Source organism: Ammodytes marinus (genome assembly GCF_949987685.1).
Source record: "Ammodytes marinus genome assembly, chromosome: 21".
NCBI lineage: Eukaryota > Metazoa > Chordata > Actinopteri > Uranoscopiformes > Ammodytidae > Ammodytes > Ammodytes marinus.
Window position 1 is genome coordinate 14599139 of NC_137225.1, and position 23253 is coordinate 14622391.

At 40.0% G+C, this 23253-nt stretch overlaps 1 protein-coding gene across 1 annotated transcript in view; it reads right to left on the minus strand.

Moving 5' to 3' along the window:
- Positions 1-296: 296 nt before the first annotated feature.
- cUnh8orf34 (chromosome Un C8orf34 homolog) overlaps positions 297-23253 on the minus strand; it is a gene marked incomplete at its 3' end in the record, with an annotated part of 64137 nt that continues 41180 nt past the window's right edge. The window contains 7 exon segments of the mRNA XM_080050051.1: positions 297-520; positions 8657-8799; positions 11015-11114; positions 11588-11626; positions 14537-14633; positions 16525-17018; positions 20583-20709. Of these exon segments, the coding sequence (XP_079906177.1) occupies positions 297-520; positions 8657-8799; positions 11015-11114; positions 11588-11626; positions 14537-14633; positions 16525-17018; positions 20583-20709 (1224 nt within the window).

A 23253-nucleotide genomic window follows, 5' to 3' on the forward strand; every position in this document is an offset into this window, starting at 1 on the left:
TGGGTGAGACGTGCGCTGGGTCCATGTTTGGTCGGATCGTTCTGTCAGACCCAAACAAGGCGAGGACCACAATAGCGTCACGTTCAACAGTTTATTAAAGGATTGGGGGAAAGGGAGTGTATGGGCATGTTCAGAGAACGAGTAGAGCAGGACCGGTATTGCAGATAGGAGTCAGAAGCGTAAGGAAACAGGCAGAGTAACTAGTGCTGGTTAGCAGACGATCCGACAAGGAGTAACTGAAAGCCAGGGTTTATATACAGAGGGTAATGAGCAGGGAATGCAGTGCAGCTGGCAGGTTAATTAGGGCAGGAGTGGATACAGGTGTGGCTGAGCAGACTGGAGCGGCAGCAATTAGTGCTGTTAACAGGGCAGAGGGAGAAGGCTCCTGACACAGGCTCCCCGAAAGCTGTCAAAGTCCAGTGGCTCTGGCCCCAAAGTGTGAATAACTTTCCGCATGCATAGAGAGAAAGCACTCCACGAGCGAGCAGAAGCTGCTTATTGGGCGAGCGAGAGCAGATATCTACGCGTGTGAAATCACATATACTCAACAAAAATATAAACGCAACACTTTTGTTTTTGCTCCCATTTTTCATGAGATGGACTTAAAGATCTAAAATTCATTCCAGATACACAATTGTACCATTTCTCTCAAACATTGTTCACAAATCGGTCTAAATGTGTGATAGTGAGCACTTCTGCTTTGCTGAGATAATCCATCCCACCTCACAGGTGTGCCACATCAAGATGCTGATCCGACATCATGATTAGTGCACAGGTGTGCCTTAGACTGTCCACAATAAAAGGCCACTCTGAAATGTGATTTTTTTGCTTTATTGGGGGTCTGGGGACTCAGAACCAGTCAGTATCTGGTGTGACCACCATTTGCCTCATGCAGTGCAACACATCTTCTTCGCATAGAGTTTATCAGATTGTCAATTGTGGCCTGTGGAATGTTGGTCCACTCCTCTTCAATGGCTGTGCGAAGTTGCTGGAGACGGCTTATGGTGGAGAAATGAACATTCAATGCACGAGCAACAGATCTGGTTGACATTCCTGCTGTCAGCATGCCAATTGCACGCTCCCTCAATGCTTGTGGCATCTGTGGCATTTTGCTGTGAGACAAAACTGCACATTTCAGGGTGGCCTTTTATTGTGGACAGTCTAAGGCACACCTGTGCACTAATCATGATGTCAGATCAGCATCTTGATGTGGCACACCTGTGAGGTGGGATGGATTATCTCAGCAAAGCAGAAGTGCTCACTATCACACATTTAGACAGATTTGTGAACAATGTTTGAGAGAAATGGTACAATTGTGTATCTGGAATGAATTTTAGATCTTTAAGTCCATCTCATGAAAAATGGGAGCAAAAACAAAAGTGTTGCGTTTATATTTTTGTTGAGTGTACATCCCCTTGTGAGTCTCTTTTTTGTGTGCGCCGGATTTATAACCCAATAATAACTTCTTACAGTCAGTGCCTCTGTTTCACCGGCGTTCACTCGAACTGAAGCCAAGATGAAACCTTGCGTTGCGAGCACGGTTGCGAGTGAAGGCATGAGAGGCAACAACGGTTTACTAACGTGGAGTGTTGCTGAGTGTTACCTGCCACTTCCTGTGTCCGTCCTTTCAAATTAAACTTTGGCATGGTAGAGCCATATAGGTTGTGATTCATTTTGACAAGGCGCAGCTCCTAGTATAATTATTTTGGTAATACAATTTGGGCACAATTTTATTTAGTTCAAAATCAAGTTTTATACACATCCATCATGCAGGTACAATGAATGGAGTGAAATTGTTTATATTTTGCTTCTAGGGGATGCAATGAGGTCAGGTGACTAAACACCTCATTTGTCTGCAAAGATGTGTTATTTAACAAAAATGTAGCACAAGGAAAAGTTAAAGCAGTGTTTTGTTGATTTGCTTTTGTGTAAAGTTTTGATACCATATTTTGATTTATATTTTTCTTTGTGGAAATGCATTGACTTCAGGTTAATACTACTGATGATACATTTCTTTATGCAAAGATGTGTACATTAGCAGGAATATTGCATAGTCGATCACATGGATATAAAAGCCGTGTTATGTTTACGTGACAATCCAATTAAAACATTTTACTCACTAAAATGACTGAATAATCGTGGTCAAATATTGTGATATCAATATTGACCAAAATAATCGTGATAATCATTTTGGCCATAATCGTGCAGCCCTAGAGCTCTGTCTCCTGATTGGATAAAATCGAGCGGGATACTCAAAATTGTACCTGTCAATGGAGACCGTTTTATACGGCCACTCTCAAAGTCCTGTCAACAGTCTAGAGCAGGGCTATTCAATAGGCGGCCCGAAGGAATATTTACTTGTCCCCGCCTTGACTACCGACCGACCCCCAAAATTGGTGCACAATTAATGTACTAGCACGTGCGATGTGTGCTTTTGCATGGGCATAACTGCGCGAAAGGCCGCGATCTGCAGTAAATAAATGTGCACATGTGTCTCCAAGCGTTTCTCTGTGTATGCAGCTTTGCGGGCGCGATTGTACCGCAGTGTAAGTGTATGATCCATTATTTGTATTTAGTGTGTCTGCATAATATTGCACCAGTAGAACTTTGCATGTTTGCACAACATTTGTACCTTCACATAGCAAACAAAATTGCACAACTGTAAAGTCAGTGTCTGTAGTTTACAGGCGCCGCGCCTCCCATGACCCTGGACAGTGACCCCTTGACAAACATATTTTGGGGGGAAAACACTGTAAGGTGTTGCACTTAGAGCAGCCTACATTTATTTCTATGTTTTTTGATAAGCTGTTGCACTCTTAGTAAACCTAGGCCTACCTGTATTTTGATAAGCTGTTGCACTTAGAGTACATTTATTTCTATGTATTTTGATAAGCTGTTGAAGAGTTAACCTATTGTGTTTTCCTGAACTGATAAGATTGTTAAACACTTAAACTACAGGCAGCCCATGTTAATCAAATAGGGATTTTTTTGATAAGCTGGTGAACTCTACTTGATAAAATAAAGACAATATATGCACTCCTATGTCGTTGTAGTGTTTTACAGTATATATAGCTATTGATGTGATGCTCATCAATTTTAGGCATTTTTTTCTGGCCCCTCATTTTGGATCATTTCCACCAACCGGCCCCCATTCAAAACTAATTGAATAGCCCTGGTCTAGAGACTGTAAAAAAGCAGGTTTTTTTAACTAGGTTTTATAATATTTATATGAACATATTTCAATCAGACTTTTCTAAAAGCTTATTAAGAAAAAAAAACTTGTATAACATATATTGGTTTTTACTATTTTAGACTAGGTTTCCAGAGGCTCTAAAGCTTTTAAAACTTATTTTGGCATCAGTACAGACGTCCTCTGGTGTCCTGTGTTCCAGATATGTACTTGAGGTTATTGAACAGGGCTGGTCAAGCAGCTCCTCCCCTCCCTACTGGCTAGTAACAGCATGATTATCGTCCCATCCCACTCCGCCCTTTCCCTGCATGCTGTCCCCTTGGAGCACTGATGAAGTAACACGGACAATACAAAAGTGCCTTCATTGCCAAATCAAATGATTTAATATTGTTTCTACTGCTTACCCAGTTTTTGTATTAGGAGGTCAAAAACTAATGGGTCATCTGGAACTCTCAATTCAAGTTTCAAAAGATAACAGAAATTAGTGTTTCTGCACAGGGAATGGTCTAAGTTTGTTTTTTTAGAATGGTGTTGGCTGAGGACTAGACATAACTGAGCCACAAATGTGTCTAAAGTGATTAGAAAATGTTTAAAGTTAAGCAAATAGAATAAATCCTCATCATGAACAAGGTCATGTCATACATCCATATTGTTTTATGTAATCTGGCAAACAAGAACTAGCAATTTATTATCATTTCAACCCTAATCTCAAATCCCACAAATATTTATCGCCTCTCTTCAACAAAGAAAGAAAGTTACATGACAGAGCTTTTACTGGAATATGAATCCAATTAGCATTTGGTGGGGGTCTGATGTTGGTTCTCAGATCATGTTTGATGGGTCACGGCGAATCACACAGATGAGTAAACACATGTTCTTTGTAGCATCTGGATTAAGATAATAACTATCACAAATTAAATAAGATATGAATGAATGTGTTTTCTACTCGATATCTGGCATGACAACAAAAAAGTTTTATGTAGAAGTTGCCACACAGAGTCAATGAGGGTGAATCGAAAAGTCAAATTTTATTTATATAGCCCATTATCACAAATAGCAATTTGTCTTTTTTTTTTGAATTGAAAATGTTTTTATTTCGAACAAGTAAACAATAAAAGACAAAAAAGCAATAATAAACAATAAAATAAATTAAACAAGTGGACAGTTACAATAAAGTAATATTTACACACAGTGAAAACCACAAATGAAAATAAACTGTCTTACACTTGCTTTACCTGTTCGAAAAGGGGTGAGAAGAAGAAAACTTATTTAATCTCACCCCTTCTCCCTGATTTATATATCTATAATGACTATTGGCTTCCTTATTAGTGATATAATAATATTTCAAAATTAATAATACATATTAATATATATTAGTTTTCAATATGATACAATTTGTTACCAATTGCATATTTATCTAATAATATCGTCGTATTTATCTAATAATATTGTCAAGTAATCTTATAATAATAATAATATCTGATTAAACATTCAATATTATATAAATACCGTCAAATATATACAAATATACATACATGTAAACATATACACTATGTTAATCTTCATCCCTGTACCTTGTGAAAATCAATTCTTTGTATTTTATTTTAAACTGGTCAATGTTTGGACATTCCTTGATCTCCCCACTCAAACTGTTCCATAGTCTCACCCCACATATTGAAATGCAAAACGTTTTCCTGGTCGTACGGACGTTGTTCACTTTGAAATTAAATTTTCCCCTTAAATTATAACCCCCCTCACGATCACTGAATAATTTTTGTATGTTTAAGGGTAATATGTTGATTTTAGCCTTAAACATTATCTGTGCAGTTTTAAATTCCACCAGATCTGTGAATTTTAATAATTTTGACCGTATGAATAATGGGTTAGTATGATCCAGATATCTCACATTGTGAATAATGCGGATTGCTTTTTTTTGGAGAATAGTAAGTGAATGTAATGACGTTTTGTACGTGTTGCCCCAGACTTCTGTACAGTAACTGAGGTATGGTAAGACTAGTGAACAGTAGAGAATACGGAGTGATTTTTGATCTAGAACCTGTTTTACTTTGTTTAATACATAAATGCTTCTTGATAGTTTTGATTGTATGTGTGTAATGTGTGATTTCCAACTGAATCTATCATCTATTATAACCCCAAGAAATTTATTTTCGTAAACTCTTTCAATTTCAACTCCATTTATATTGATATTTATTTGCGTGTTCATTCTATAGTTACCAAATAACATTATTTTTGTTTTGCTTAAGTTTAATGATAGTTTGTTTTTATCAAACCATGTTTTTATTTTGCTCATTTCCTTATTGATGATTTCTTCTAGTTGTTTTAAATTCTCCCCAGAACAGAAAATATTAGTGTCATCAGCAAATAGAACCAACCTCAAGACATTGGAAACATTACAGATATCATTAATATACAGGATAAACAGTTTCGGACCCAGCACTGACCCCTGGGGTACGCCACAAGAAATGTCCAAACATGACGACGAACAGTTGCCCAACTTCACGAACTGCTTCCTTTTGCTCAAATAGCTTTTTATCCACTCCAATACTATCCCCCTTATTCCATATCTTTCCAGTTTATTGAATAAAATGTTATGATTGATTGTGTCGAAAGCTTTTCTGATATCAATAAATACTCCTACTGCATATTTTTTCTGTTCGATGGCATTTGTAATTTCTTCAACTGACTCTATTAATGCAAGTGATGTTGATCTGTTGGTTCTGAATCCATATTGACTGTCATTAATTAATTTGTGCTTTTCTAAGAATGTGTCCAGTCTATTGTTGAAGATTTTTTCTAATATTTTGGAGAATTGTGGAAGTAGAGAGACAGGTCTGTAGTTGGTGAAGTGATGCTTGTTCCCCCAAGTGTCTGGAATACTGGCAACATAATGTTCAGGGAGAAAAACATAGTCTGCGAGAAAGAAAAGCGGAGATACAGACAAAGACAACTCAGACTACCGGTGTCACACACAGGAGGTCTCATCATGTATCCTTAGAAGCACGGCGTACTCTCAAGAGTCCAGGGCCGTGTGTGACTTTTGCAAGGATTTGACAGAAAAGCCTCGCAATCAGCCAGAGATCACAACAGTATTTTCTGTTCATCCATCCACCATGTAATCCTTGTGGATGTGTTGAACAACTCTCTGGAACAAGATTAAATACATGTGTTCCAAAGGATTGTGCATTAGGTTAATCCCAGTAGTGATCCTTTTTTTTTCAAACGCAACACACCAAAAGGCCATTTCCATGTAATGTATCATATGAATTGAGATTGACACTGTGATCTTTATGGGAAAAGGGTAAGCTAAACTGATGTCTGCACTATTATATCATGGGTAGCTATAAAAGGGAATGCCAACAAACTGCCACAGACAAACAGCTGTACATGTGAGGGGAAACTATTCAGCAAGAAACAGCAAAACACTTGCTTAATACAGACAATATGTCCTTCAACACTTCACAAGTGCCTGCCAAACCGGACAGCCTCAACTATATCCCCCACAACAATGATGGATATCTTCTGGTTTACAATGTTGGGGTAAAAATGGTCAAAGAGTATTTACATTCTTCCGCACGAGGTTTACACAGTCCATACTTGCAGAATGGATTTAAGATGTGTTCCCATTACTACTTAAATAATTGTACACAAACTAAAGCCTAACAATCCTGCATTTACACCAGATTGTAAGCTTCGTGATGGTACCACAGCAAAAGCTTGAACTACCGGGTAGCTACAAAATCTAAGCTAATTGAACACACTGAGTCCTGAGAATTATAGGCCTTCAAATGGTCATTTTTATTTGACTTAAAATAAAAGCAACACAGGCCAGGCACATGCACTTCAAACATTAAGCGACATGAGTGAAGGTTAAATGCCTCTACTTGAAAAAATAAATTGAACAGAAAACTAACCAACCAAAAAGAGCAGAACTTAGCCTAGCTTACCTTCGAAATGCAGAACTTGAAGGTGGCTCGTGCGCCCCGGCCGTGCCTCACGCCCTGTCATTGCTCATATTGAGATGCTGCATGATTTGAGAGACTAAATTCGGTGTTTTTCCACAAAGAAAAAAAACGGTGGGTCGTTAAACGACACTGTACCGCTGTTGCTTTTTTAAGATACTGTATTTCCAGACAATTCTTAAGTCAGCCGCGCGGTAGAGGTAGGTTGGCCTATTAATGATATGACAAACTTGCCCAAAATAAAGATGGCGGTCGGAAGTTATTTTTCTTTCAGAGTAAAACGGGCTTTGTACCATCAATGTAAGAGTTGCAAAAAAATAAAAAATAATTAAATTAAAAACACAAAGCAGGCTGTCAGGAATCATGGCCACTGTTTGATGGCTTAAAGCTGGGGTATATGATTTGGGGAGAAAATTGGGATAGAGATTCGAATCCAAATACCTCAACCGCTCCACTTGTTCTCTTTGGTCCCTCCCTGACACGCTCTACACACCAACAACGTCGGTGCCAAAGTGAATGGACAGTCCCAATAGCCAATATGAAAGGAGAATTGGAGCCTCACTCTGATTGGTCAAAGTTTACAGCTCATGTTAACTTTGACCAATCAGAAATCATATACCCCAGCTGTAAATGTCTAAACATCAACAACCTTTTTTTCAATTGTAGAGTTTCTTGCTGCAGAACCAAAAATGTAAAAAGTATCACATGTAGGGCCTGCATAGTGTGAGGAGAAATCATTTCAGGCTAGGTCCTAATATAAGTCTTCAATCAATCTTTTTATTGAAAATTCAAAAGTACAAAACTGTTGATCATTTTTAGGCCACTATAAATCAGGCTGAAATCAAAAGCCAGTGTTTTTTTTTCTTTGATGTTTCTTCTTAATCATCAACTCCCCCAAATGTTACGGGTTAACAGTTCAAGTGCTGGCTGTGAACATGAAGAAGTCAACAAGATATTTATGCGACTTTATTGGGGGCAAATGCTTCTGCCTTGGCTTCAAATAACAGCTCAGAGCAACGCTTCAACTTTCATGTCGATGACAGACTTTCAGACGTTTACAGCTAAAAAGCAGTGGGGGCTGATTTCATTAGCTCTGTGAGAAGGGGAAGTTCACTTCAATGAACACAGAAAACAAATTCCAGATTGTTGATTATGTTTCAAATTACCATGAAAAGCGGTTGTATCAAACCTCCCCCATTTGGTTCTGCAGAGTAGTTCTCACAGAAATTGTTTTAAAACAAGTTTCTCTATGATCATACATAGTGTAGTGGTCATTGTGTAGCTTGAACTACTGTATGTATTCATATATTTTAGTCGGACACAACAACAAAAAAAGGATAGTTTCTTTTTATTCCAAGGAGGAAATGACACTGACTTTATGCCTTCAAAGCATACCTCTCTTCCAACATAGATTTGTTTGTGCTGTACGTAAGGATAAATCCCGGTTTGTTCAGTTGTAAATTAAGACCTGGGTTAGTCTGCTGACCATTGATGGTGGTCCGGATCTCAGTACAGTGATGTCTGCCGCTGTTCCTGGGTGGCCCCTGCAGTCTCTTTGAATAGGCCTGGTGTAAAAATCCTGCACACAAAACATTCTTGAAGAAGATATTGGAGCTCTGATACTCCAGACTGCGAGAGATGGTATAAATGTTATGAAACTTGAACACTCTATATCTATCAGGCACATCATGTTATTGAGAATCAAAGCACAATTATTATATATGATCTTAAAATTTACATTACAATTTATGGATTAATTATTAATATAGTAGTTAATTTAGTCTAAAATATGATACAATGCAAGTTGTGTGGTTACAAGAGTTATCAACAATGGTGCCACCTCCATTTCATCCTAATAAGTTATGACATGCTGAGACGTTCGCAGACGCGCAGAGGGAGGAAAAGCATCAGAGCACTGTCTGTGTGCGACATCTGTGGCAGTAATTTAAGTCGTCATCTCACAAACTGTCTTGCCTTATTCCAGAACCCCTCACGCCTTGATATTGTGCTGACATAAGACATGAAAGGCTGAAGAGAGACATGTGAACCCAAGAGAAAATATTGATAGTATAAAGGGAGTTGGCACACTGGTGGTGATCTGTGGAACAAGAACAGATGGCAATCACACTCCCATACCTTCCCTCCAACAAGGGGGAAAATGGAATAGAAAAATATGAAACTTTTTATTCACCCTTTTCTGACAGGAAAATATTGTATTGCAGTGATAAAGATGGTATCCAAGCACCATTGTGACTTATGCCTCAAATTCTACTGAAATTCTTACATAGGTCTTTCCAAACCACATCCCTGTCCAATGTGCACATGATCTGCTGACATACATGGGACACTAATCCACATCCCATGTTTTACAGGATTGGATTTGAGTGATTAGTCTTCTCACACATCCTTTTACAGGAATCGCCCTCTGTGAAATGAGACTGGAGAGTCGAGTCATTTGTTGACCACATCCCGCGAGACAGACTGAAAAGTTGGTATTGCGGGATGTGCCGTACCACAAACTCAGTAGGGTTCGAATGGAGGGATCAGACTGTCTAAGGCTGGAGGGTGTGTCAATGGTATGTGTGTGTGTGTGTGTGTGTGTGTGTGTGTGTGTGTGTGTGTGTGTGTGTGTGTGTGTGTGTGTGTGTGTGTGTATGTGTGTTTTGCAGACGTTGCCTGTATAACACTCAGACAACCACAGTTTAACTAACACGTGCCCAGGCAAAACACAGGGGAGCAATGTAGTCATGGCCAGAACAGATTTCTGTGTCTATGTCAGCAACATAGCCCGTTAGAGACACACAGTTAGATGGATAATGTATCTGGGAGAGACTGGATTAAACAGAGACTATGTTATAGCAGCCTCAGTCAGTTTATTAATGAGACGGGGTGAGAATTTTAATTGTGCATTGATCTCCTCCTTTAGTGTTAGTGTTTGTAGGATCTAAATACAAAAGGAAGCAAATACAAAATCAGATACATTTGGGTAAAAAACAGGATGGGGACATGTGCACCAGATCATTTTAATGAATATAACAGCATTCCTTGTATTCCCTCCCACACTTGCAATTTGAAAAACCCTACATCAACAGTACATACAAATAAACACTTTAACATGGCTGTGCTGCCCTCACAATGTGAATATGCACTAGGCCTTGAAAAATAGTCTGTCGACAACAAAATGCATCTGTTTCTGGACTCCACTTGAAAGTTCAATAGCATGCTTGAGAGCAAATAAAAATAAATGGTATATTCCATACTAGAAGTAATATTTTCACATTGTATCATACAGTTACAGTACCATGTCTATGAAATATCTGTGAAAAAAGTATACAATCTTTTATTTTTTTCTAATTCATATGAATTATAAAAATAATTGCCTCTGTGCACATATTCAAAATGTCCAGTGGTTTTGCATAATTGTTTTATGGGATCACTGTCTCTGGTCTTCGTCACTATAGGCCTGTGAAAAAAAACAAAAGACAAAAACATCAGTCTCCTAGAAACAAGAATCACACACATTTGACCGCTAATAAGAATAAAAACCAGAGCAATTACTATGAAAAAGCCATTTAATATTTGAACATGTCATAGAAAAACACGAGGTGGAAAATGAGGCCTAGATGCTGTCCAGTATAGGTTCCAACTAACATATTTCACAAGAACTTCTGGGAGAGCTTTTTTTTGTGTGTGTGTGTGTGTGTGTGTGTGTGTGTGTGTGTGTGTGTGTGTGTGTGTGTGTGTGTGTGTGTGTGTGTGTGTGTGTGTGTGTGTGTGTGTGTGTGTGTGTGTGTGTGTGTGTGTGATTTGGGTGACTTAAGCAGCAAGCATTAAGTTTGGTTGCCGTGGCGATACTCTGGCTTCTCTGATAGCCAAGCAGCAGCAGCAGCCCTTTCTCAGATCCGTCTCCAGACTGGCACACTGACACTGAGAACTGTGGGCACCTCTAGGGCCACAAGAAGGAGAGCCGCAGACAACCTCAAACCAGACAGACTTTCTCCTTCTCCCAAATGTTGACGCTGAGAGGTTGTCGCTGTCTGCTGCGTGTAAACTCAGAACCCAAGTGACTTAATGGAACTGGGCAACGGTGTTTCCGTCTCAAACACATGGCCGGCCATCCACCAATCACATTTCAGAGCCACTGCGCCCTCCATTTAGCCTGTAACTGTAATTGAATGCACCATAAATGAAGGTGGAGGCTTTGACAATAAGTCACCCATTGGTAGTTATTTGGGTACCCTGTTGTGGCTCTACAAATGAGGTCATTGACAGACATTGCGGCTCTCTAAACTTAAGGCAGTTGCTTACAATAGCAATATTGGTTTCTGGTGAGGCGAACAATAAGGCACACTCCGAGGTGAGCCTGTCTTTATGGGTTATTATGGGCCGAGAAGCCTCTTACTGTCCGGATCCTCACCTGAAAACACAGATCTCTTGTTGCCATCTCTCGCACCACCTGTGAAATAATAAAAGACAAAAGATGTGTCATATAGGAAAGCATGGTGACTGTTAAGGGATAGTTTGACATTTTTGGAAAAATCTTTATTCACTGCCTTGCTAAGAGTATGTGAGAAGAATAACACAACTCTCAGACTACATACGTCCAGTAATTATGAACATAAAGAAACAACATATAACGTGTCACCTAGTGAGCTGTAGAGATCATGGAAGACTGTTACCTTTGGAAAGAGCCAGCCATGCTGTTTCCCCATGTGCTGTTTTTATGCTTGATAAAGTTTACTGGCTGAATTTCATACAATATATTTAATGGGCTGTATGAGAGTGGTATCGATTTTGTCATGCAACTCTTGGCAAGAAAGACTGCACATGTCTATGTTGTATTCAGTATAGCCACAGCCATAAGGAGCAAAGGGGTTAGGAGTGAGAACAAAAAGAGACTGCTTTCATCTCCATTGTGGTATGTGCGGTTGTCCCGTTGTGGATGTTTATAGAATAACAGGAAATAGCTATGAATTTTTCCCCCATTATTTAGCTCTTGGCCTACACTTGGCACCAGCTTAGACACATCTGCTGTGTTACTGGAAGGAGGGTGTCACTGTGATAATGAATACAGGTATGTGGGACAGACTTAAACACTCTGAGCAAACCATTTTATGGACAAAGATCCCCACACTTGCATTTCAATTTTTTGGAAAAGGGCTAAGTATGCAATAAAAGATTTCTGCGATTGTATCTCTGTTCTTCTAACTTCGTTCCCCTGTTGTGGATAATTTCTTTCTTTTTTAATCTAAGTTAAAATCCAGATTTCAGTTGTCAGTATGCAAATCCAACACTATTATTTTTATAGGTCAAAGAATTACCCCTGAAAAGACTAATACAATCAGAATAAGTGGACAAAAATGCTTTCTGAAAACAATTTTAACGTCCGACCCTGACTAATACAATCACTCACATGTTTAATACACGCACTTAAACATGCACATGCACAAAGGCATACAATCCAGGTTTCAGCTATCAGTCCTGTGGGCTCTCTCTCACGCCAGAAAGTGTTTTGTCACGTCTTGTGGCCGCTGCTGGGTCTATTTGTCTCCACCAGTCTCTCTCTCTCTCCCTGTGTCTGAGCCACCTCTAATATAACGTGCGGCTCATATCCTTTTTTCAACGTGTCATTACTGTTGCCAAGGCTTACAGCAGGCCCCCAGGGGCTATTAGGAAAATGTATCCATTTATTTTGCGAGATACACATTTGGCAAAACAGCAACCCTCTTGAGGAACGTTACGGGAGGGTTATATTTCCATGTGACAACCATTTGCCTGCTTGATCTTTTGTTTGACTGGAATTCTTGTGTCATAGCATTGATGAAAGCTGTCTTTTTGAGTCCCACGTGCACTTGATTTTCAGTTGGAGTAGCTGCTGCTGATGCTACAGTATGTTTACTGAGAAAACAGGGTTAAGTTATTTAGAGAACAGTCCTGATTGATGGCAGATATCATTTCTGGACTCAATCAAAAACAAAACTTCAGAGTTGGCATTGTTGCCACAGTCCTGGAACTGGTCAGGCTGTCTGTCATTCTACTGGTTAAGCTAAACTGTCTGTCCATCTAACCCCATATTACCCTGAAGTGTGGGTAATAGGGTCAGAATTTGCCCGAAAGGAATTTTAAAAGCCAAAGGCAAAATTTATATTGAATTAAAATATGGACTTTCATTGCCCAATGAGGATTAGTCATTCTGTTTTGGGGGACTTTGTGACCTTTTACTAGGCCAACTTTCCTATTTGTATTACCACTTCAGCAAGGGTAGATTGGTATTACATGAACTGAGCACATTCATTTTCCCCAGGGGATCAATATTTATTCATATCATTATGGATCGTCTTAAAACTATCCAATAATTCCTGCTCACAGGGGGGAAACCCATAACTATTAATTATTGATTCTTTCAAGAATAATTGACTTAATGCTTCATTTTCATTCACTCTACTGGCAAGACCACTTTTAGCAAAATTATCTGTTTGCGCTTTGTTGGGTCCAAAATCTTTGTACCCCACACAGCAGGCTTTAAAACTACCTGTGCTGTGGAAATATGGAATGTTTACATAACTTGTCTTTTGATTTGACTTCAGCAAAATAAAAGTCCCACCAAATGTATTAAGGGGTCTTAAAGAGTGCATAAATGTGACAGTTTGTGAGTGGACCTCAGTGAACTGAGAACTACAAGCCCTTGACAATCAAGATAACTGCCACATACATTAATGCGATTCATGGACCAGAACATTCACGTTGGTCTGATCTAATCCTGTCATGTTCAGAGCCAGACTAATATGCTGCACTCCATCTTAAGCCAGACCACCACCACGACAGGATTTACTACTTTCAAGCGAGAAACCGTTCATGTCTATCGACTGGATCTTGATAGAGATATATCGCTCATACGATGCCAGGAAAGAATTTTTTTTCATGACAACATTTTCCTCCAATGAACCCCCCCAGGATTTCAACCGACTGTGAGATGTGGAAAATGTAATGTGTCAGCCCTCGTGCTCCATCTCAAGAGTTTACAAGGCATGCTTGCACATTAATCTCCACTTTTTAATAGACCTAGAGCCACTTTAATGCATTCGTTAACTCACTGTGGTGAAGTGACATTACAGCAATGAAACGAGGCCCCACGTCTCACGTCACTTAGGGAAGGTAAATACATTAGAGGAGCAATTTGTCAGATTCGTGATTTGAACCGAGAGGCTTTAAGAAACTAAACAACAACCGAACTGAACTGTGAATGACATCACTCCTCCTCAGTAAGGGAAAACCTGGATGAGGAGGTGAGAAATATTCAATGTGGGGAATCAAATATAGCAACAAAAGACAGAAGGAAGGATAAACAACAAGTTAGCTCACTTACTCTTATCCTGTTCAGGAGGCTCCAGGATGTCACTCTCTGCGTCACTGGGAACATGCCAAGGCTGTCTGATGGCCTGTAACTGCTGGTAAAACTCATCCTGAAATGGAAGAATAGAATAGAACAGAGCAGAAAGGATGGGAGACTATGTTAAGTCATACTAAGATAATGGAGAGAAAATTGAGAAGAAAACGAGGTTTAAAAGGAAAAATTATCGTAATCAGTCTGACAATCAGTCTGTTGATGTATCCATGTGTCTGTCTCCCGGCATATCTTGTACATGTCTTATTCAACATCTTGAAGTGAATGAAAGGAAAACATATAGACAGAAATATGTATCATTTCAGCTGCAGAGTATTATTCAGTAGTTTAAGATTTCAAACCTCAAATATAAGTTTAAGATGTCCTCACATTTAAATAGACATGTTTTCTTGGACACGCTGTAGTCTCCCATGGTGATATATTTGAGTGACAGTCATCAGGAAAAGTAACAACAGGTAAAAGAAACCTGAAATGTACAGAATTCCTTATTGAACCTTCAACCATAGAGACTGAAAGACACAGGCGAGACATAGCAGCATTAAAGCTGTTATATACTTAGCTTATATACTGAAAGTCCTTAGGGAAAATGTTTAATAAATTATCCCATGCTGCTTAAAAATATGTTTTGTCTTCTTATTTTTTATGTGCTAAAATGATGGAGCTCCTTTAAAAAACTGACAAGAAATTAGCAGTCAATCGAGACAAGAAAACATGCATATAAATATTTTCATTCATGCACATCCAGTATTTAAAAGCTCTCTAAACAGGCCTCCCTTAAGGGCTTTAGTCCTTCTACATGGGACCAGGTGGCCTTAATAAAAAACAGACTGGGTGCACTAGTGTTTTGGATAATCTCACTAGGTGTCAACTAGCATAACTGTCAAAGACTGCAAAATTCTTGCCTACCATTAATAAAGCCTTCAAAAAGGTCTCGTATTTAACAGCGCCACTGTTAAGTAAATCATGAAAGGGATATAAGAAAGAAATCCCATTGAAAGTTCTCCTTTAATGCCATACTCATTTTTCTACAAAGAAACGACATACTACTGTACAGACCTCCTTGACTCTCCTCTGAAACCACACACGAAGCGTGTGTGTGTGTGTGTGTGTGCATGTGTGTGTGCGTGTGTGTGTGTGTGTGTGTGTGTGCCTGTGCATGTGCGTGTGCGTGTGTGTGTGTGTGTGTGAGGGTATATGCACATGTGTGACATTTTGCGTTCTGGTGCTCTCAGTCACCTTCTCTGTGTGTAAAGGCTTTCATATTCTACAGCCAGCTTTACCAGGCCATAGAGCCTATTTAACTCACAAATTCACTCTCTCTATACTAATAAATTAAAATAAAGTTGTACCAATGAAAGGAATAGATTGACATTTTGTGAGATATGCTTATTTGCTTTCTGGCAAAAACTTTGATGAGAAGATTGATACCACTCTTAATGTCTGTCCATCAATATGAAGTTACAGCCAGGAGATAGTAAGCTAAGTTTAGCATGTAGAGTGGAACCAGTGGGAAGCAGATCACTTTGCTCTGTCCAAAAGTAGAATGTACAAGAAAACCCAAGTTTGAAAAAAATGTATAACCACTTTAATTTGTGGTTTTACATAACCCCCCGTACGAAGTCTAGACCGCCACTGCTCCTGTACAAGAAATAGGTCAAGGAAATAACCCACCTGTCAACCACAGCAGTTAAAACAAACAACATAGAACGTGTTAATTAGTGAGCTTAGAGGTGCTGGTAGCCTGGTAGGATGATATTGTTAACTTTGGACATAGCCAGGCGAAACTAACTTTATTCTGGCTGTATTTACATATTCAATGGACACACGTGAGAGTGATATCAATCTTCTCATGTAACTCTCTTCAAGATAGTGAGTAAGAACATTTATCCATAAGATTGCTTATACAAAAATCAGTGACCAACAAAGATGTTCTACGTTTGAGTTCTTACCTCAGACAGATAGGCCCGTAGGCTGGCACCAAGGCTGTCTGTCGTGCTTAGTCCAGGAGGAGTGAGCAGCGGTCGGGGATGTGTGGGTTGACAGGTGGGAGTGACAGGACGGCTCCGCGACCTCCTGAAAGTCACCTCTTTATGAGCTCCGGTGTTAAAGGTGGAGCGCGTCAGTAAACTATTGGGGGTCAAGGGCCTGTTGGGCGTTCTGGGGGTTTGAGTCCTGCTCCCGGGGTTGCTGGGAGATTGAGTCCGACCCATGACCAGGGAGGTGGGCTTGGGGCTGAGCAAAGGGAGGCCCACACCACAGGGCTTGCCCACCACCAGGCTGCCAGCTGGAGACTGGGGTCTGGAGAGCAGGCTCTGCAGAGGAAGTGTGTCGGGTAGTGTTCTGTGGTGCAGAGGGGTGTGGAGCAGACTACTGTGCGGATTATTGGCGCCCCGGGTGGTCATCTTCCCTACTTCTGCGAGCTTGGCCAGGTCCTTTTCAACCTCTGGAGAGAAAAAAAGGGGCAGAATATCCCAAGTCAACATCCTTATTTTGTACTTAAAACTTTAAGGTCAACAGATAAAGTAACTGAAAGGGTATAGTTTACTCAACCACACATTTGAATGAGAATGTTAAAACAAGTAATGCCTGTAACACAAACCCCCCAGATTACTCTGGTAAATGGACTAAGAGATCCTAAGATAAAGTCAGACTTATTTTTTTAAACATATTCAGAAGCTGTGCCATGGGATAAGTATGTGTCCCACAAGACCGATGATTCACAAACTTTACTGAGCATTAAAATGGGCAAGACTGCCTGGTGTAATCCTTCTTCTGGGCAATGATGACAATATTTATAGTCCCTGTAAATTGCGGTGTATCCGACTTCCTCTGTCAGAAAAGGCTCCAAGTTAATATACAGTAAGCACAGCCTGGATTGAAATATATTCCTGTTCCTGACAAAAACACACTTGTTTGCCTCACTGGTAGTCTCAAGAAGAAAAAAAAGTCTTGCGAAAGAAATGACGATGCTGACTTTCGCGATCAACATCTGTGTCATTTTTTCCGCTTTGTATGCTGTTGTTGAAGACCCTGGTAGTGGGGATTCAACAAACCATTCCGGGATTTATCATGCGAGAGGCAAAATCTCAGGACTGACTCATCAAGAGCGAGTATTTCTGGAAAACTGTATACATGTGACATTAAATAAATAACAAAAGTAAGCATGACAAATATTTCACAAACCTTGACTTCCTTGTTTTTGAGCAAATGGTGCATGTCTTCTATACAAACAATAGTTTTCCATGTAAAAATGTGAAGCATATGCTTGTATTCACTGACAAATATCCATTTAGTATATGCAAAGGCAAACGCGTCTGCGATACGACTCCAAATTCAGCTTTAAGACATTACTTGGTTGGTTTGAAATCTATTCCAGACTGTTTTGAATACAATCCTCCAGGGATGAAATGCATAATTAAGTTGTTGTTTCTGTGCCTAATCAGCTCTGATTGTATGGAAGTCCACCTACAGTGAGATACAATGCAGAGCATATACTGCTTAGTGCCTTGCCCATGTGTCCAGTAATCTGCCCGTTCATGCATGACATTTTGTGTGTGTTGTTTTAACAGTAGTAGATTTTACACATGTTACTTCTCTAAATAATAAAAAGGGAAACTAAAAGATACAGGTTACACTTTGGCCTTCCTTGGCCCCACTCTGACTGAAAATTGAAGCATAATTAACTTAATGGGGTGTTCACAGCATATCATGACATCAGCTTGTGGCCAATGCAGGACTGCAGTATGTCACACAAACCATTAAAAAAAACGTTGTTTTTAAGGGTTGCTAGCCTGAGTGGTAAATATAAGACCTACTGGTGGAATATTTTTATACACAGGAAAAAGTTGTTGTAAACAGAAGTTCCTCGAAGTTCCACAAATGAAGACTTTTCAGTTAAAGCTCTTAACCACCTACACCAAGTCCACCACACGACTGATGTTATCATTATATTGTAAACAGGATATGTTCATTAGTAATCTGTTCCCATAAAGTTGATATTTACATCTCACGTTATTTACCAGAATCCTGACACCACATTTCTCTTCCCTCCATAAATGGTTGCTTCCGCCGTGATGTTATTGTAAACCACTTGCTTCCCCTAACTTCCCCAAGTCCAAAGTCACAAGCAGCTTTATTTTGAAATTCTGCCCAGCTGACTGTATTTAACAAAGACATACTCTAACCCATTTCACAGACACTGATGCAAAATGGCAGCTCTTAGAGATCAGAAAAGGGTAGCATCAAAATCAGAATGTATAAAACCTTTGATGAGTTTTGATCCAATATATCAGAAATACGGACATGAAAAGGAAAAAACTGTAAAAGAAAATTATACAGAAAGACTTAGGGAGACAAGGAGAAATAGAAACAGATCTAATCTATTTAAGTCTTTGATCAAGTAGCAGTTGCACATGGTGACAGAGTACAGGGCCCCTGCACGCTATATAACCATTCAGAACTCATGCTAACTTTATTATGTCCCTTCTCAGAAAATAAGTGAAAATGACATAGCACTTGTCTGTGTTACATGTGCGCGCTAACAACAATTAAATCAATTGCCTTTTGAAGAAATTAAAATGTTATTCATTGTTCTTTGATATATAAAATAAGTACAAATGTGATTAGAAATACACATTCCTAAAATAATCTAACTAAGACTGTGCTCATTTCTCTGGGCTCATTAAACATTGTATGAATATCATTCAATGACCGATGTAGTGAGCAGTAATTTGTATATTGTGAAAGAAAAGGATTAATTGCATCACTAAAAGGCAGGCAGGGGGTGATTTCACAACCACATAATTGGGGTAACAATATAAGATGAAGAGTGGGGCTCTGGCTTCAAACATGGAAAGTATTAGCAGCTAATAAAGGCTTGAAAGAGTTGAATTAGCTTGTTGAACAGCTTCGCTAAATCGCCTGGTGGGAGCCCTTGGCCTGAACATTCAGTAACTCAGCATAAAACAACTAGAAATTAAGGCCATCTGGGGATCTGTGGGGCAAAACTGGGTGTGTTGTTAACACAGATAGCCCTCTTATATTGCCTCCTAAGCCCAGGCGTGCTGTTACTTCTGATGGCACCAGTGTATTCAGTGCAGATGTGCAGATGTGCCGAGAAGATGGGAGCAGCTGGGACCACTGTTGGGTGACAGTAATAGTTGCTTTCTAAGTAGGGCCAGTATACTATAAATTAATCTAGTATGTGAACGCGTGTCCCAGGTCTTTACACACAGGGACGCTGTCAAACAGAGTGGGAGGACATGCATAAACAAACAAGTGGGTGACACATGAGGGTTAATGGCGACAGTCCCTCTGGCCTCCACCCCAAGCTTTCATCTGATTCATAACGCAATAAACACTTGATCATCATGACAACAAAAGCTGTCTCCGAGTCACCATGATGTCACATATCAAAGACGAAACCTTGAAAGACATTAGGAACAAATGCTTTTTGAAATGGCCAACCAATCCCATTGTGTCAGACAAGATCAGTCTCCAGCGCATGCTTAGCTTCGATCACTTCCAAATGGCTCAACACAGCTCGAGCCATTGATTGACATGGTCAAAGCTAGAGTTGAAATTAATTCATGGCATGTGGAAATTCTTTTAAACGAGTTTCTTTCTATTTAGTCTCGACAAATTTTTAGCGGGAAGTTCCGTTTTTAATTAACCAAGAAAATCCTTTGACCCAAAGCGGTGCATTCTTTAGCTGGACTCTCCCCCCTCCCACTCCTCATGAGTGCGTGCTAAACCCCTTTCTATTTCATCAGTCTCTGAAGTTCAAAGTGTGTGTGTTTGGTGTTTGTGTGTGCGCGCATGTGTGCATCTGTGTGAAAATGTCTGCACAGCATACACTACTTTTTGGGTTCCATAGAAACATATTTCATGTTACTTACCCATACTATGCATCATTCAAGTCACTAATGAAATACATAAACACAACACTTATATGTGCAGAAAAAAGGCACAGCACACACTTATACACACAGCACACCGAACTGCCTACCAGCAAGCTGTTTGCCCATGTTCTCCAGCTCTTTAGAAAAGAGGGAATCGCCTAGCAGCAGGCCCGTCTGCCCGACAGAGCTCCCACCTCTCACAGCCTTCAGATCAGCGTCCCAGACAGTCTGACGCTAGTTAGCAAGGAGAGCAGAAAAGAGAGAAAGTCACATTAGACCAAAGACCCTTCAATTAACTCTTTATATAATTTTCAGCCATTGCTGGAAATATCTGAGCCATATCTGCTGGAAAAAAGGGGCAATTATTATTTTATGGGCTTTAGAAAAACACAAGAAACCACAGCAAGTGTAGATGAAAGCGTCAGGAGCATACAGCGCACTCTGTTTAGTGAATGCGGGACGCTAGACTGTCAGTAGTGGTTCAGGACATTTTTGTATAACTATCAGTAAATCTATAGGAGCTTGTATGCACACGAGTCTGTTGGCGAAGAGCCTGGCAGCAGCAAATCTTGCACCCGCGGTAAATCAAGTAGGCTATTTTGGATAGTTTCCTAGGAGCACATGATATTGGTATTACACAAAAACATACAGATGGTCATATTCCATAGCATATTGAAGAAAATTATTCTAACAGGCAGATTGGATCACTTATAGGGGGGCTGATTTGGCCTATTTGGTTCCTACCTTTTCCTGGCCAAGAGTACAATTTGAAGAGAGACCTGTTAGGCAGACTCAGGTTGCCAAGTACTGTAATGGCAGCATGCCTAATCCTCTGATTTATTCCTTTGATGAGACACAAGTGGCCCCGGGGATAGTTAAGCCAAATAGACCAAGTGCACATGCACTTCAAGCACAGGTGAGAAATAAAATCTGTCAGCCACAGTTCCACCTCCTGTAAGTATGGTTTACACTCGATAAGTTGGGACACCCCTGATGCCAGCACTTACATCATCTAATGTACTAAGCACCTAATGAGAGACAGAGTTGACTTGACAAAGTGCTGACACAGAGAAAGGATCTAGGAGATCTGGTGATATGCGTATTGTGCAGTCTTCCAACAGCCGTTTTTAAAGACAAACCTGGGATGGAGCAGGCTACTCATTGTATGATCTTAAGGATTCCAAGTGAACTAAAAAGTCTGTTTCCAAAGTAGAGGTTGCTGTCCTCTGATAAATGACAGAACATGATTCCCAGAGCCTATAGCATTGATCTTGGTGCCGGTCAGAGGCGTTCTGTGGCAGCTGAACCACAAGCCAATCCTTAATTACAGCCTCCATAGGCGGGTTGAACATTAGAAATGAATCCCCTCCCCAACTTTATTTCTCTCTTTGGTGGTATCCCCCCAAATCCAAAAGCATGACATCATCTTGTCCTTCTCTTGCTCTGGCTCTTCTCAGCTCTGGAAAACAAGGCCACCAACAGATTCTGAAATTTACCAAAATTTTACAATCTTTTCTAAAAATTTGTATAACACTTCAAGCAAGTCATTACAGTATAAAGTGTTACGGAAATGTACAGTATGTCTGTAATACTGTAATTATTTTAGAAAGCCAAGTCAAATTTTGACTTGGCTTTCTAAAATAATTATAGTATTACAGACATCCTAGTTATATAAAAAATTCACCAAATCAAAGCTAGTGTGTAGCCTTAAGAAAGCCCAGTCTTTCTTCATAAGACCAGTTTATATATGGAGATTTACTAGATTTACTCTCATCATCAATGTCCGCAGCTGAACATTTGCATTGCTCCTACCCTAAAGCTCCTCTGTCAACTAAAGGGAAAACTGTTGCGTAATCAGGACCATATATCCCGGGGACTGTGCAGTACCACCAGCTTAAGCCCCCGGTCTGCAGTCCCATGGCCAGGCAAAAAAACTGGACATACTGAGGCTGCAAGCAATTCACCTCCCTTGATAACATCAAACAGACATTACGATGAAAATATGACCGTTGTTTCATACAGTTCGGTGAAGGCATACATCAATTACAGTCATCTTGAAGATGTCAACATGTGCAGTGTACCAAAAGCCTTAAAAGTCTGTACTAAACGGCAACGTTCTACATGGTGGATAGAGGGGGAACACACACACACACACACACACACACACACACACACACACACACACACACACACACACACACACACACACACAATGGACTTGAATGAAGAGAAACAATGAAGTGATGAAATGTGATTTCCCCTCACCATAGTTTAAAGCAGCCATTGTCCTTATCAACAGCACTATATGACATAAGCGCAAAACGGGTCAAACCTTTGTTCCCTTTGTTTGGATGCTTTGATTAGATGCTTTAATCTACACAGAGACCAGACGGAATGCCTTTTCATCTGCAAACGAAAAAGAGCGGCCAGGATTTTTTCGATGACTTACGAGTATATTAATGTCAGTGGCGCAAAACCCAAGTATGACAAAACTAAAAAAGGCCTGAAAAGTGACCGGGGGGGAAAACCCTCTCTGGTGATGCTTCTGCCCAACTCACAAACAAGGGTCTCGTTTCTCCTGCCAAATTGATTCCATGTTGAGAGCAAACAAGACAGAAAAAGAGAGAGGATGGAAGTCTAGAGTTAAATATTTTATAGCCTGCATGTGTGCAGCTATACGTGTGTGGTCAGCAGTAATGATCACCACAATCTGGGGTTTGGTCCAACATTGCCCTCCACACAGCTAGAGCTGTTGGGGATGTGTGCATGCAGTCACAG